This window comes from Alligator mississippiensis, chromosome 12 (assembly GCF_030867095.1).
Source record: "Alligator mississippiensis isolate rAllMis1 chromosome 12, rAllMis1, whole genome shotgun sequence".
NCBI lineage: Eukaryota > Metazoa > Chordata > Crocodylia > Alligatoridae > Alligator > Alligator mississippiensis.
In genome coordinates this window covers 7,688,622-7,705,798 of record NC_081835.1, presented here as the reverse complement: position 1 = coordinate 7,705,798, position 17,177 = coordinate 7,688,622, and the positions used below count along the sequence as shown (strand labels likewise).

Sequence of the window (17,177 nt, the reverse complement as noted above, 5' to 3'; positions counted from 1 at the left end):
CTGCACTGCCAAGGGGAAAACCTGCCGGCAGATTTGTAGGTATTCCTTCGAACGCTCACCTTGTTTGGATGCTTTAGGAGGACTCTGACTAGATTGCGGAAAGAGGCAGAGCATTGCAGTTAACTCCATACTTGCTCTGTGGAGTTTTTGTCTGAATGTAGCCATGTGAAGTCTTGTGTCCTTTCTGTTTAAAGGTTTTTCAGGGGATGCTATGTGATTTATTAACAGCATTAGACATGAGCCAGAAGTAGTTAGTTTTGCATTCTGTCTAGTTCATTTAGCCCGTCTTGGTAGAAAAAATGTCGTTTGTAGCTGGGAAGCTTGTCTGAGTAAAGACTGCAGATAGCTTATTGAACCACTAGTGTATTTTCCTTGACTCTGTCTTAGTCGCACAATTTTGAGAGGAGGCTGCCTCTGCTTTTGTTTTAGCAGTCAAATGGTTGTTGAAGGTCCATTAAAACTCAGTGCCCTTTCTGTCTCAGCAAGATTTGGCCCCAGAGTGGTTCATCTTCATCTCTGAGGCCATTTTCTTTCTTACTAGTGTTCACAAGTCGTCTAGAGACATTTCTGCTTTGGGTTGTTCTCCCTTCATGCGACCTTATTTGAGAATAACAGGATATTTGTGTTAAAGTAGTCTGTTTTTGTAGATCTTGAATGTAAAGTGTCCAGAAAGATTCGGAACACAGTAGGGTATTAAACTAGTGGAAAGGGATCCTTCTGTACTGTGGTGGCCCACTGCTCTGCAATAGGTTAATTCACTGTGTTCCAAGGGGAAATATGGCTTAGCCCTCTCACCACTCTCTCCCTCCCAAAATCTTCATCCTTTCCTCTTTCATTTCAAAGTCTGAGCAGTTGCACCCATCAGAGAATACGCTGAATGCATACCCTTCTTTGGGACGTTGGGAAAGCAAGCTTTTTCTATTATTGTTATAGTGAGAGCCTAGTACCGAGTCCTCTGACATGGAAAAAACTTAATAGACTACACCACTATAGAAAGGGGTCCGTAATTCTGGTAGAGAACGGCCTGTTTTGGAAATAGCCTAACTTCAGCTTGCTCTGTGAAGTCATGGAGGCAGAAGGACCCAGAATATTGTATGGAGAGTGCCATCTGGCTTAGGTCTCTACAGCAGGTGTGCATTAAGTATTTAAAAAAAAATATTGAGTTGTCTCTGTGGAAAAGATCTGCTATTGGAGATAATTTATTTGGCTTAGAAGCCAACCAGCTATATTACAGACATGGACATTGCAAAAGCAGTCTATATTGAGCTGTGTGATTAGCAGTGCATTTGATTTTTTTTTTTTTACTTGTTTTTTCTTAGTGTTAAAGGGCTCCTACTCATTGTAGCTTGAGTATCAACAGCTCCCTAATCACTGGGTTTATTCCTTTTTCTTTCTCAGTAGGTTTGGTCCTCCTCACTTGTGCACTTTTGTCCTCTTCTAATTTCCCCAAATTTGCTAGAAATCCAAATAAATGGCCGTTCCCTTAAAATATTAAATGCCATTTTAAAATTATTTAGTCTCTTCTCCCAGGCAGGTCTCTTCCCTTACCCCTCCCAGCCCTTGCCTGCTGCTCCCCCTTTTCTTTGCACACAATTTCAGATTTCTGCTGCAGTTTTCACTTTCTTGTAGAGTAGAGGAGGCACGTGAATTGGTGGAGCACTGCAAGAGTTATGTCCCTGACCAGCCTGGAGGCTGCAACACTGAATACATGGTACTTTCTAGTAAACAAGCAGGAGAAGTGTTTAACCAGCCCCATTCCCATTTTCTGCGGGGATTTTTTTATTCCAGTTTATGGCATCTTTTGAAGTTACAAGTAAGCGTATTTTCAAATGGAAATGTGATTTCCCCCCTCCCCCTCCCCCCAGGTTGATAGTGCCCCTTTTTAAAGGAGTTTAATATTTTACTGGGAAGCGCAGCACTCCAGACTTTGGCAGAAAATGTGGGTTGGGAAGGTTATAAATATAGTATATTATTATCAGTTCCCCAGTCATTAAAGTTGTAGGAGAGCTCCACACCTGGCTACCATCACAAAGAGCCAATCAAAAGTCTGTAAAGTAGATCACCTTATTTGAGGCATGCCTCACGTTGGTAGTCTGGATCCTTGATGTATCACTTAGTTTAGACAAAATGCATTAGCACAAATGGTAAGAGCTTCTGATTTAACTCATTATCTAAAACAGCAAATAATTTAAAGTTTGTCACTGCAGAAAAAGCAGCTTCAAGCAGTCAGGTCAGTCATATAAGAAGACAGCATCTTCCCCCTTTCTCCAAGGATTTGTCAACTCTCTTCCTTCGTTGTGTGATCTTTTTAGGACAGATGATAATAAGCTACCAACCCAAGCAATAATGTGACTATTCAGTTTCTTATCCAACCGTATAAACTGGTAACAAGGAAAAGTTGTGAAATTCTACTATTCCTGGAAATTTAAAAGATCAACAGGTTGCACTTCACGATCATCTCTGCTATTTTAACGAGCTGTGTGTGTGACTGCATTCATTCGTCTAGTAAAATCTTCCTTTTTTATACCAGCTAAATAGTTCTGCGTGTCATGTTTTATGTCCACTACCTGCTATGCAGTCAAGCTGTAGGATCATCTCTGTAAAACATACAGATGTGAAACTGTCCCCAATCTTCCATTAAAAACAACAAAATAGTTCAGTAGATTTACCCTTAATCCCATTTACCCTTGATTCCTCCAAGGGGAACATTTTTGAAGATGGATGATTCATGGGTAAAATGGTCTTCTTTCAAAGAAGCTTTCTTAATGTACACTGTCTTAGCAACCATTATACAGAAAAAAGCTTTCAAGGACAATTATGCTTACATTACAACTTCATTGTCTGGTGTGCAAGAGAACGTTTGTTTAAATTTCCTGGTAACCAAAGCCATGCAGCACTTGACATAGCTTTGCCTTCTTCACTTTATCTCTAAAATCCTAACTATTAAGGAGTTCAAAATGCGGCATGAGGAGTTGAATTCATATTATCTGTATTCACTTCAGAAGTGAATACAGCCATGTTATAAACTGGATTAGGCTGTAAGCATGTGTTTGAAGAATTTAGGTGCAACATGGCTGGTTTAAGCCATTTACAACCATGATTGTAACTTACTGAGTAGGCAGACTGGACCTAATAGTGTGTTTTGTAATTGAGCTGAACCCCTGAAACCTTGCTTTAATATAAGCACAGGAATTACCAGCAAAATCCCTTCCCTTGTTTACTGAGAGGCTTTTTTAGTTGCACAGACCTTCACGTGATGGCAGTAGGAACCGTTCGTTGTGCTGCTTCTGTTGTCTGCACACATCATTGATCAGTGTAAAGGTTTTATTGGCAGATAGTGTTGTCTTTCTCCACCGAAGAACCAGGAAACCACTAAGCAGCTTTTAAGCTAGTTCTTGATTTAATTTCTGGTCTTACAAGGACTATATTCAGTAGCAGTCCTTAGTGTGATGCTTTTTTCTATTACCAAAGTAAGTTTATGCAGCAGACTTATTAGTCTGTGAAAGCACCTTCCACCATTCACTGTAGGTATCTTTTAACTGTCTTGGTTTTACTGCCACATAATATTGAGCGAAGCCAAAGAACTGACATTCTGAAGAGCGGACTAATCAGTAGCCTGGCATTATTTAAACAGGGACGCATGGTGATTTAATGTTCCTGTGGGTATGCCTACGTTGTCGTCAGAGGCATGACTGTAGCTGGTGCTTTAAACTTGCTAGCATGGGGGTTGGTAGCTGCAGCATCAAGATTTGTTTGCTGCCGTAATTAAATACTCGGGGTGGCCAATCTGAACGGAACTTCTGCCAGGGCTATGCTGCCAGTGATAATGATACCCAAGCTAGTGAGTTTTTAAAACTGCTTTGATATGAATGCACAGCCTGCAGTTGCACCCTTGATTGTACTGTAGACCTACCCTCTGTTAGTCCTTGGAGTAGGCACTGTAGATGTTGCATATTAAGTTTGTCAGGGGGTTCGTTCTTACCTTGTTTCCGAGCTTTGGAACTGAAATTACTAGGCTTGCATGTTCTAGCGATAGTGTTAGAAAGACAAAGACCTCGTCCATTCAAATAGTATAATAGTGTTTGGCCAAGCATTGCTTAATTGCAATACTCCTGTCATGGTCCAGGCCATATACAGCATTGGATCTTCATTGTACCCAGGTTAGAGATCAACGATGTTGCAGAGATTCTTGGAGAGATGGTTACAGCATTAATGCACTTCTGAAGCGTAGGATCCAGAGGGCCTGGATTCTTCTAATTCCGTCACAAGCCAGACTTTGAAGTCCTGCGATTTCTAGAGTTTTAAAAATCAGAAGTAGTGCTGTAAAAATATTCTGTGAACTGCTTCACGGAAGGAAGTTCAAGGTGATAATAGCTTGGATGAGGATTACAGAAGATATGAGTATATGCATTTCTAGTAAGAATGCAGAACCAGTGAATTATGTGCTGATCTATCACTCTACTTCAGATAATAGTTTGCAATAGAAATCTGTTGAACAAAGAGCTTGTTTACATTGTTTCTCTTCCAGTTTTCTCTCCCTGACTAACTTTTTCATAAATTTTGTTCTTGTGTTTTCTCTCTGCCTACCATCTGCCTTATGAACAGCATTACCTATCTGAGAAATCCAAGCCTGCGGCTACTGGTCACAGCAACAACTAGGGACCTCACTTTACCTGGTTTTGCCACTTACTGGGCAGCAGCAGCAGGTTGCTTTAGACTTAGCTCTGCTTTTAGAGCAAGCCTGCAAGAGCATGAACACCACCCCTCCTGCATCTAATCTAGCTGAGTTGTTTGAGGGTGTCACTACTTTCCAGGAAGAGCATCCTTTCTTTTCGTTTTTTTGTTTTTGTTTTTGTTTTTTTTTTGGGGGGGGGGGGGAGGTTGTGTAACTGTGAATATACATTGTATAGATAAACTGAGCACTAGTTGGAGTTTCCAGACTGGCACTGAGGGTGTACCAGTTAGAGACTGGCGCAGACGAGTGTCTTCAAGGCTCTGTGAATGTCCCATTTGTTCTGTGCAGTGAATTGTAATCTCAGCCTTTGGAACAGAGCAACCCTTAGTTACCTTTTGTTGTTCTTGAATTGCAAGTCTGCCGCTTCACACATGTAGAATTTTTTTGGAAACTTAGCTTAAGCAGAGCACATGACCCTCTGATTTCACTTTCTGTGTGCAACGTGCTACCAATGTCCATTTGATAAAATAGAATAAAAAAACCCAGCACTGGCAACTTTGAAAACTATCATTCGCTATTGTCTCCCAAGTATAAAGACTAAATTTATGACGCCTGTGGAAGAAAAGGAGCATTGCATTTGTTAGGAATATTGAAAATGATTAAAAACGTATGGGATTACCAATATAACTCCAATTTTGTAGCAGTGTTAGCTGCTTAGTCTGAAAATTTCCTGCTTGCAGATATTAAGGAGGAAAATATACTCTGCGCCTGGAGGAAAATATTCTTCTTTGATTGATGGATAGATTGTAATGTTGTTTGTTGCATTTAAAATGACACATTCTTTATTAAATAATTGATAGTGGGTATTTTTTTTCTCTTTATAGAAAGCCTAGAATAAACTCACAGTTGGTGGCACAACAAGTTGCTCAGCAATATGCGACCCCACCGCCACCTAAAAAGGAAAAGAAAGAAAAAGTGGAAAAGCAAGACAAAGAAAAACCTGACAAGGAAAAAGAAATCAGTCCAAGTGTTACAAAGAAGAACAACACCAAGAAGACTAAGTAAGTGACAAGGGCAGACTAGTAAGACGCAGAGCTATTCTCTGCTGAAGCTTTAAGTAGTGATGTTGTCAGGCAGTATTGTACGTTATTCAGCCAGAAACCTGCTGTTTATATTTTCTCTCTTTCCTTTTGCAGACCAAAGTCAGATATTGTGAAAGATCCTCCTAGTGAAGCAAACAGTATACAGTCTGGGAATACAACAACAAAGACCAGCGACTCAAATCACACTTCAAGGTAACTCTTACAGAATCAGCTGCTGTAGCTGCTGTTCTTGACGTCTCTCACTAATGAAACATCAAAACTGAATTGAATGGAAAAGTCCCAATGAGTAGTTTCGTAAAACTGAATTAACAGACCTGGAAACAGAGTATTTGTACTTCCTTACAGAATGAGTTTGGTGAGGGCATCAGTAATGCCTATGCATGTGAACATTTCTGGAAAGAGCAGCTTCAAGTAGTGCGAATAATCATTAATAGCTGCTTGGTTCTTGCCCTCTAATAAAGGAGTCAGAACTCGGTCGGGGTGGCAGTTGTTTGGCTGCTAAACTGCAGTGTAGAAAAATCATTATTAAGCAGTTTTTAAATTGTCACCTATCGGCTTCTTCACATCTTCTTTCCCTGATACTCAATAACAGTGTGAGGAGTGGGCATGTTATGTTCTCCTGGAGCCTTGCTCTTCAATACAAGCACTTCAGTTATCTGGAGAATTCATTTTTGAATATATGCTTTTAAGGACCATAGGAGATCTGGCCTGAACACGGGAAACTTTCTATTCCTTTGCCTCAGGATAAAGTGGATGGTTGAAATAGATAAGTTGGATGGCAGTTGACCTGTGTGCTAGGGTCCAATCTTGCCCTCAGCTGTGTTGACTTGTATTTTTTTTATATGAAGTCTTACTCCTTATTTCTCAAAATCAGCAGTTGCTAATCTTGGAGGCCAAATTCTGGCCTTGTTAACAACTTGAAATCATAGAGGTCATGAAGGCAGAATTTGGACACCTAAATCTCACTGGAACTGGATTGCGTGTGTGTTGTCTATGTGTGCATGTGAATTGCATACTACAGTAACTTATAATGAAACTTAGCTGAATTGCTGTGGTTTGTGGAAAATGTGAAACTGAAACTAATGGGTCGTGTACTACTGTGGTATTAAGTTTGGTAAAACAAGGTCTCCAGTCCACTGCATATGGATTCTAATATTACACAATTCAACAGAATTGCTATTATGTTGGAAATTCCTAAGCTATAGGAAAGCAGTGTTTGTTAATGCTAGCTACTCTTCACACGTTTGGTCCTTTGGCTCACTTAACCTGCAGAACTAGTTTGCTCTGCTTGATTTAGAAGATTGAGTTGACTGTTGACGAGTGCTGCCTTTCTTCTCTCAAGGATTTGTGTCTTTGCTGTATAAATGTGTTGCAGCAATATTCAGTTTGGGATCTTGGTCATAGGAGGATTTTGAGACACCTTGCCAGTCAGCTATCATTAAATGGTTAGGTTTTATTTATATATATATATATATATATATATATATATATATATATATATATATAAGAATGACCTAGGCTGGGTGAACTTCTTAGCAGGATTGCTCAGTCACTGTGGGGCTATTCTAATCCATTCTGTGCATCATGGGAAGATTTTATTATACCAAAATAGTTTTCGAAGGTTGTCAGGTCTGACCTAGGACATAACGCAGCATTGATGATACAGCAGCTTCCTACCGACAATTTTTATAGTTTTAACACTTTTGCTGCTCTAACCCTGGTTTTCTTGTTGCAGCTTCAGCTCCTGGCTGTCAGTGAGGTTCATCCATCCCAGGTCTCTTTTAAATAACTTTTATTTGTATAGAAACACTTTATCATTTATTCGGTCTTTGTCCTTGTTCAGATCTCTCAACCATTTTTTAGCAAGCTGGGAACTAACCCTCTCAGAAATTCTGAGAAATCTGTGTGGATCTTGGGGCATTTGTCCGAGGGGGTGGCAGGATGGTCTTTTGTCTCCGGTTGTTACTTCTTGTTAATGTAAAGCCTGCAGCATGCTGTTAAGTTGCACTGCTCCCATTGTACTAGGCTCTGTAGAAAATACCAGATACTTGTGCTGCAGCGGTAGAGCACTGTCCCTCCCCATTTGTAAGGGCCATTGTAAATTCCAGGTGTTCAAGAGACTCGGACCTGCTGTACTCTGCATGGGCCAGTCAGTCTGTGCTAGTGCTCCTCTGATCGCTACCACCTTTCAACTGTGCTTATGGCAGGAACATGGCCACGTGCTTCTGCTGACTGTGGCCTTAGTACGAACTTCTATCCCGTACCTGCATGACGGATTAACTGCCGGTAGCAAACGAACAGCTGCTAACGTGCTGAAATACGTAGAAGCTTTCTCTAGCATTGAGGAGCCAGAAACCCCAGCAGTTACAAAACTGGATCTCTCCTGCACCATTAAAGCAACCCCCAAATGTGTAATGGCAAATAGTGTATTTTCCAATGTCAACGTCTGCATGAAAATTCAGCTGTAAATTTAATTTCATTAGTCAACCATATCTTGTCATATAACTGAGGGGGAATCTCTATTCTGAGGTGGATCTTGAAGGGCATTTCTCATTGCTCATGCATTTTAAGTTAGGAAATCGAAGCGTATGTGTTGCAAAGCTATTTCATATTAGGCTGGATTGTCTTTCTCTGTAGAAATGCGTTTGAGATCACCAAGAGGAGAAGAGTGCGGACAGGGAGATAATCCAGGCCAGGATTTTTAGCTGTTTCTGAGCATGAGAGAAACAAACAGGCCAGTAAAATTACAGGAAGAGCTGGGTTTCCTAGAGGAACTTGGGGCTTGGTTCAGAAAAATATATAAACTTACTACACTTCCTGGCATGCTTACTGTAGTGATGTTGGCCATGCTCAGGCTGCTGAGCCTACGCCTGAGAACTGCTGAAACCCCCGGTTATGCTGAGCTACTTGGCCTTTCTCCTCCCCCACAAGCTGGGCGATGTTAATCACTTCATCTAAGTCTGTGGTTATATGTGAAAATTTCACACACTCTTGTACGTATGGGTATACAGCACACAAGCATGTGGGTGTAGGACTCGGTATTCAAATTCACTGAGAGTAACTACAGTTTTGAAGAATGGAGTTACTTAGTGGAAAGGGAATAAATAGTAAATAGAAACAAGATTATTCCATGGCTGTTTTATCTCAGTACAGGAATATTTTAAGCACATTTTAAATGCATGTTATAAATGCAGTGAATAAGAACATTGTTTCATGTGTTACCTGTAAAGCTACTTCTTTGGAATAAGAGCATCTTGGAGGATTTGCAAGAATGTTATTATTTGCCCTCAGAAACTTTCAGTCCATCACTATTTTCCGCAGGCTGATAGCCCTAGTGCAGTTTCCCGGTGTTTCTTAAAGGACCATCACTTGGAAGAGGCAGCCTTAGAAAGGTCATCTACAAATTCCTTCCATGAATAGGCTGGGAAAAGAAAAGATCAGTTTTCTTTCCTATCTTTTTTTTGCTGTTCTGAGCTAGCTTAAAATGAGCCACAAGCAGATGAGAAAAGGCAGGCTCATTCTGATGCCTGCTTGTCTAAAAGCTGGGGCTTGGTCTTGAATTAACCCATCTTTCCCCCATATCTCTTAAGAAGGCAACTTCCCAGTGACCTGGAGAATAACCTCGGTAATTACCCTGATTGGGAATTTTCTACTGCCTGTCATATCCTTGGTTGTAAGGGGAAGGAGTTGATTGTAAAAATGCAGATAGTCACAGAAGGTATCCAGGTTGTAGTAGCCATATTTGTCTAGAGGCAAAAGGAATCAAAACTCGTGGAAGAGGTGATATCTTTTATTAGATCAACTAGATATTTGCAAAAAAAATTAGTCGCAGGAGAAACTTTGTCTTCCAGTAGCTGGAGATAAGTCGTTAGACCACCTTCAGTACTTCCTTGTTCAAGTTAGCCTTTAATTCATTTCATTGTATATTTGTATCAGGTTTAGCTCGAGCCTTGAAAGCATATGTGAATGTCAGTCTCTGTGCACAGCCCAGTTCCTTATTAGCCGGTTTACTAATTGCATGATAGCACAGCACGCAAATTACTGAGATAATCCTGAGCTATAAATACCAATGTGCTCTGCTCTCCTGTTGTCTCCTAATGGGGAAAGAGCTAACTGAAAACTAGAATTGAATGCTCTGGGTTTTACTTCCAACGGCCTTGTTCAGGAGGGAGCATTTTGAGCTGTTTCATACACAGGCTGGTTGGGCATCTCATTCATAGAAATTGGGAACAACTGAGCAGGAAAGCCAGATTGTCCCAGTGCCCAACTCGCTTGCAGCTGCAGAGTTTCCATATGGGAATGAAAGCCATGTTCAGATGCTTTCATGTGGTTTTGTATTGCAAAGTCACAGCCTTGTCTCATTATATCAGGGCACGTGATGAGATGGAGAATTCAGATAACAGTTCTTTCATCTGCCCTGTGGGGAGGGGATCCTGAGGATTTCTATGGCTCCTGTCCCCACAGCTGTGTCATAGCATCCTCCATTCTGTCAGAATAGGGTTGAGGGAGTACCTCTTTAACCTTCCCATCCTCTTGGCAGAGGTCTGCCAGGCAGCCCTTCCCCCCCCCTCCCCCGCCCCCCCCCAGGCATGAACGTGTTCCTGCTACAACCCACGCAGACTGTGCTGCCACAGGAGCAAAAAGCCTGCTGAGTCCTTTGCGTGCTCTGCACAGCTCCAAGCACGGGGCGGGTGCTGCATTTTCTTCCAAATGTCCGAGACCTGCCGGTGCAAGTGGGCTGCCAACACAGAAGGTTTGTCCCAAACACTGTTCCTAACAAACCTTTCCTTTTCCCCTCTTCTGTTCTTTTTTTAGACCCAGACTGAAAAATGTGGACAGAAGTACTGCACAGCAGCTGGCAGTCACAGTAGGGAACGTCACAGTGATTATCACAGACTTTAAAGAAAAGACTCGCTCCTCTTCCACATCCTCATCTACAGTGACCTCCAGTGCAGGATCAGAACAACAGAATCAGAGCAGCTCTGGCTCTGAGAGCACAGACAAGGGCTCGTCCCGCTCCTCCACACCCAAGGGGGACATGTCAGCAGTCAACGATGAATCTTTCTGAAAATTGCACATGGAGTTGTGGAAAACTATGAATCAGGGTATGAAATTCAAACACTCCACCTGCCCATGCTGTTTAAATCCTGGAGAGCCTCTTCTGTGCTTGAACATACACTTTCTTGGACATCGACCTCTTACTGATGCAACCAGGATAATTTCTGCTTGCCATGGGCATCTGGCCACCAAGGAATTTCGCACCCTGACGATTACTCTTGACACTTTTATGTATTCCATTGTTTTATATGATTTTCCTAACAATCATTTATAATTGGATGTGCTCCTGAATCTACTTTTTTATAATATCTGCTGTGCACAATTTTCCATGAACATTACAACCTTTTGTTTTTGGAGTGGGGGGGAGGGCAGGGGAAGGGGGCTTTATTTATTGCATTCACAAACTCCATCCTCTTTTTCAGCATATCCTTTAAGTTCAGTTCTTCCTCCAGTTATACTGTGTACTATCAGTTTTGATATAAATTATATATAAATATATATATAAATAAATATATATAAAGGGTTATTTGAAACCAATACATGGAAACGCTGGTGCTTGAAACACTGTGAAGCGAAACAATAATATTGAACAGTAAAGATCTGGGACAGTCCCCTTCTGTGAAAGTGCTGAAGCTGAAATGGAACCGGTCTGAGATGGGAAGTGTATTCCTGAAGGTTTGAATCTAGATGGGACCCGAATTTTATTTTATTTTTTTTTTTGTTCCTTTCCCCATCCCCTCCTTCCCCCTCCTCCCCATGCTTTGGCTGGACAAATAGTTTTGATCTTCTGGTTTGTTTATTTTTTATATGAGTGTTGTGATTTGTTGTTGGAAGACTGCTCCAGATAGCACACATTCCCGGTAGGATAACTCAGACTGACAAATCACAAGTTCACGTCTTGATTCAAGTGGGTGCATTCAAAACTAAGCTGAATGCCACAGTTTCATGCGTATGCTGGTAACCTGTTTTATTTCACTATCTTTTTGCATAGCCAGTTGCACAAAAATACAACGTTGTGTAATTTTGATGAATTCCATCCATTTTTCCAGACCTGCATCGTTAACTGCGGTAACTTTAAAAGTCTGTGGAGTAGCTTTTTGCGTTAGGATTCAAGGCAAGAGAGAACTGTAGGGCCAGAAGCCTTTTTGGGGGGCTGATGTAAGAAATGGTTACTTGTTCCCATCTGTTGTTTCATGGTTCTTCCTTGATCCAACCCTTTCATGTCTGTCTCCTTCCATGTTGTTACGGGGATTATTTTGTGTTTGAATTGGGTTTGGATTCCAAGAGTGACTTCTGAACAGCGGATCATCCAGTGACGACATGTGAGGTTTGTCAGTGTTGGGACATGTTTAGCTGTCCTGCTGTGGGAGCTAAAGTTGTGAAAAGCTTTCGGGCTGGCAAGTGAGCAACAAGTGCAGCTCAGACGGATGGCCAGTATCTCTTTCATTCTAGCTCTAAAGCTATTCAGACTGCATTTCTTGGTCTGTTAGCCTTGCTTTATAGTTTTCCTTCTAGGTGTTAGCCTGCTAGAACACTAGTCTGAAGAGGTGAAACAAATATCGTTTGCTTTATTTTTAAACTTTTGGAGCTCTTTTGGCTTTTTATCCTTATTTGTGTGGCTCCAGAGTGCTTGGCAGTAATTTCAGGCACAGAGTCTGTGGCTTTATTCAACAGCATTGGGATACCCTTTTTTGGGTGCCATGTTTGGAAAGAGGGCCATTTAATAGTAACCTGGTGCTAGCTTCTTCCATTGCGAATTATTAGCTTGGCAAAAATCATTTCTGTATGTGGAGGCAACTGAGCTAAATTTTTGTTTTCAGATCAGCGTGGTTTTGAGTAGCAGACATAGGTTCCTTTCACACGTACGATCAAAGTATTCTGTACTTAACTAATTCATTACAAGCTGTGCTTGAAGGTGTATGGTAAAAAGCAGGGCCTTTGCAACTGCATTTTTTATTGTGAACACCTTAACATGGACACCCCCATTTAATTCTGCTTATATTGGAAATATAGGCTGTATTTACCTTTATAAACAACATTTTTAAAGTATTTATTAAAGAACCAAAGGAAATCAGATGCTCCCTATGAGCATCAAGAAAATATAATATACATAGTTTTAATACTATGAATTTCTCGATCCACATTTTAACATTAGTGGGATATTGCAAAGACATTCCTTTTCCAGTTTTTACTATTCCTTTAAGGGTCTCAGGGAGGGTAAACTGGTCAGCCATATTTATTTATTTTACTGAGATGTATTGGAATAATTTTTTAAGAGAGACTTTTTGAAGATGCCCCTGAAGTTGTATATTTTGCACTGCTTTATAAATGAATCATAATCAGTTAGGCTTGCATGCATTTTGGCCCTGATCCAGCAAAGCCTGGAGACAAGCATTTGCTTCTCCCCCCTAGTTTCAAAAAAGACTATACTGGTGCTTAAAGTTATGCACATATTTAAGTTCTTTGCTGGATCTGGGAATTTGTGCATAAAAGCATGATGTCTACCAGGAAATTTGTTTCATATAAAGTGAATGGACCTTGTAGATTAGTTGAAAAAGCTTTAACACACAGTAACCAGCTACTCATAGGCTACTGATTCAGTGACATCTTTTGATCTTTTTTTCTTTTTTGGTGTGCCTCCTTTATAAAATAGGATATTGTAAAGAGAGAGTGGAAAATTACTTTGCAACAAGTGAACTGTAACTCTGCATTTAGTAGAAATTGCTAGCTAAGCATTTGAACTTACCCGGGCCGCTTTCTTAGCTGTTGTGTTGTGGATTTGAAGGATAGTGTTTACTTTTACACTTAATTTCTAGAATTGATGATACCCCTAAGGCATGTATCTGGAAATGGAATTCGCTCCACGCTCTGCATTTTCAGTTTTAACCTGCTATCTGTAGGGAGCATGTTTAAAAAACAAAAAACAAAAAACAAAAAAACCAACAAAAAACAAACAAAAAAACCTAACAACAACAAAAAAACACTAGTGTAGAGGATGGACCAGATATGCTTGGTATTCAGTGGCACAGAAAGCAGGTAAGTAAAGCACAGTGTTATGTTTTCAAGTTTCAACTTTTACACACACATGCGCGCGCGCACACACACAAACACACAGACACACACACACAGACACACACACCCTGACACACCTACACACCAACATAGCTTGCCTGACTTGCTCAGTTTGACATAGTCATGCAAAGGAAAAAGGAAGAGTAGAAGCATTTCAACACAAAGGCTATTTCTTTTGATTGGAACACATTGGTTGTTTCAAATTGGACAGATCTAAAACCTGGCAGTAGCTTCTGTGAGTTAATTTCCACTGAGATGTTTTCACCTGCCTTATCAAGATCATTCTCAGTCTACTTTTTTAAGCTACCATAAACGTAAATTATTGAAAATTTGTTAATTGCTGACTATATAATAACCTTTGCTTGTATGTAACCGAAAATGGTTTAAGAGCCAACATTTAGAGTATGACAATGGAGCTGAACAGTTTTTAATGCGCAAGCAGTTCTGTTCTTGTGTATGACTTGTAACCTTAATTTACTGTGTAAAGATGGTTACATTATTTCCTTAGCTTTGTTTGTTGGAGACAAATATAGAATGCTTGTTTAAGTATGTCAAAACATAATCTTATCTTGTGGATTTTTATGTTAATGTATTATACGAGCTCTATTTTTCATTTGCCCAGAAAGACAGCTTGTATAACGCTTTTGAAAGTTTCTCCGCTCTGTAAAGTCTTTAGAGCTGACAGTCCTGTTAGGTTTGTTTTAATCTTCATGCTAAAGTGTCAATGGTGGTTTTGTGAACTGGTCAGAAATTCACAGGTCTTAAATGTTTTTGGGAAATTTATATTGGACACTGCTCTTTGTCTAGCAAATAAAAGATGTTAATATATTCCTGTTACTGGCATGTGCACGACTGTTATTAGAAGCCACTTTATCATTTTCCTGCTTTAAATAGAAATGTCTATTTATGAATTCTGCTTGTAGTTTTTTCACAAATAAAATAGTAAAATTTAATTATATCTGAAAGCTCTCTTTTTTGGGAGATGCCAGGATTCGGACAAGGTGAGCAGCTAGTATTGTTGAAACAGCTTTTTTGTGTAGTGCACAGAATGAAAAACAGCTCATGTCCCTAAATCCTGCAAACACGCAAGATCGTGGTTAACTGCAGTGGGTACCCTTATATGTGAAGCCAGTGGGACTAAATGCACGCCTAAACCTTCAGATGTGTTTGCAGGATTTGGGTCTTAATGCCTTAGACACGAGAGAGAGAAATGATTCTCCTCCCCCTTCCACAGTGCAGAAAGGATTTTAGCAAGAGCCCTTGGGTTATCTAGCTAACTCCCAAGAGCAAAATTATAAAACCCTTAATTGAAAATCTACTTACATTTTTTTGCATTGAAAAAAATACTGGTATTTGACAAGCAGTACTGGACGTCCACAAAAAGTGTTACTTATTGGACTGTTTCAGTTTAGATGTTTTTGTACATGATTGAGGTGCTGTCTGTGTAACTGTACAAGAGGATTTCTAAGTTGAAAAAGTAGAAGAAAATTTATTATGCTGCTTCCAATCTTAAACTTAAAATCCCTGCACTTTCAGCCTGTGGAACTCTTAAACCAGAAAGAGCTTTGGTTCTTTTGTGGTTTCTGACTACTCTAAGCTCACTTGGCAGTGTTTCAAAATAGTTTGTGCCAAGAATAAGAAGAAACAGGAAGGTGGTGTTGTTGAGAGCCTGAAGAATTGCTGGGCGTGTCGGAGAGACAAAGCAAATCGTGCTGGCCTCAAAGAGCTTGCAGCTTAAGGCCCCTGGTCCTGCAAGTGTCTCTGAGTAGGCAGACCCCAGAATTTGCTCTAATTTATTTTCAGGATTGGGAGTTTATGCTCAGATCTGATACACAATAGTGATAGAAGGGAGACGACCTAGGTTTTCAATTACAGGACCACTTTTACTATGGTATGTGCTCCACTTGGAGCATGTTTTTAAACTGGTGTCTTTAAACCATGGCTTGCAAGCAACACAGCTCAAGTCAGGTGGGTTTTAATGAGGAAATTGAATTTGTAGCAGCTTTTATAACTCGGCTGCTGACTTAAATTGTCATTTAAAGATGAGAAGAGTAGTTATAAAATCAGTGTCCTTCAGGTCATTGTATAAAAAAAAAAGAAAACTTCTTAAGCCTATGTGCTGGTTAATTTTAAAGCTTTTTACACTGGAGTTGTAAAGTGAAATACGGATGGAAACACCAGAGGGGCACCAATGGAGTAAGAACGACTACAAGTCTTGTAGTTTGCATCGTCTTTCTTGACATTTGTTGCAGAACCATGAGCTCACCAGGCTGTTTGGGCACCAGCTGATAATCAACCAAGAGCCATGTTTTGAAAGGATTGCAAGTCCCCTAATATTTAATAACTCCATACTTAGATTAAAGAAGATATGAAGATCTAGGTTGTAACGCTTTAGAAAGATCCAGGCAGACAGAGATGAGTAGAAACCCTAATCTAACTTTAAAATAACATGGGGAAGTGAATAGGGGGCACATTTGCAGTTCTAAAACAATCGCAACTTGTTTGACTACAAAATATGAAAATGAACAGGTTCCTGGATGACTAAAACAGACTATTATCTTAAGGCATGGTAGGCAAACTGCCACCTTAAGAACCTTGTCTCGAGTCTTGAAAGGCCAAGCCTATGCCCTGGCATCAATTAATTGCATGTGCTCGGCACTAATTCTTTTGAAGTCAACTCACAGTTTGAATTCTTATCAACACAAGAGATGATGGATGTAATGAATGGCAGTTTCTCCTCCAGCTGTAGTAGGACGTGCCATGTGAAATCGGGAAAAACAGCGGAAGACGGCATTTGTGTTGGATGCAGAGTAGGCAGACTTTACAATCCCATGGAGCTGTATCGGAAAAGAAATGTCTGATGCTTTTGTCATTGGAAATGTAGTTCCTTCCCATGCCTCCTTGCTAGGCTGGCAAAATAACTGATGTCTTTTAATACCCTTGTGCAGCTGGCAGCGTCTTCAAAAGCATTGGAAAGATATGATTGAGGTATTGCAGACTGCAGCGACACATATGTAGAAAATACTTGGGTTCCATTTAATGAAAGGAAAGTTTGTAACAGGATAAGAGAATGATCTGCTGCTTTTTAAACTCTTGTTTTGAACACGGCAATCTATTCTCCATGGTTTAATTGATTGGGTATGGACATGTTTGTTTCCAAACCGATTAATCCAGTGCCGTCCACTGTCAATCCCATCAATGCAGATCTGTTTGGAAATATCTAACTGGCAGTGTTTGCTTCATGCTAAAGGTCCCTGGTGTAATTTCAT

General features: G+C 40.3%; 1 protein-coding gene across 1 annotated transcript in view; it reads left to right on the top strand.

The window, feature by feature from the left end:
* RYBP (RING1 and YY1 binding protein) overlaps positions 1-14,861 on the top strand; it is a 64,989-nt gene extending 50,128 nt beyond the window's left edge. Inside the window, exons 3-5 of the mRNA XM_059716128.1 lie at positions 5,560-5,736; positions 5,872-5,970; positions 10,594-14,861. Of these exons, the coding sequence (XP_059572111.1) occupies positions 5,560-5,736; positions 5,872-5,970; positions 10,594-10,846 (529 nt within the window). The 3' untranslated portion in view covers positions 10,847-14,861. The remainder of the gene's footprint in view (positions 1-5,559; positions 5,737-5,871; positions 5,971-10,593) is intronic.
* The last annotated feature ends 2,316 nt before the right edge of the window (positions 14,862-17,177 follow it).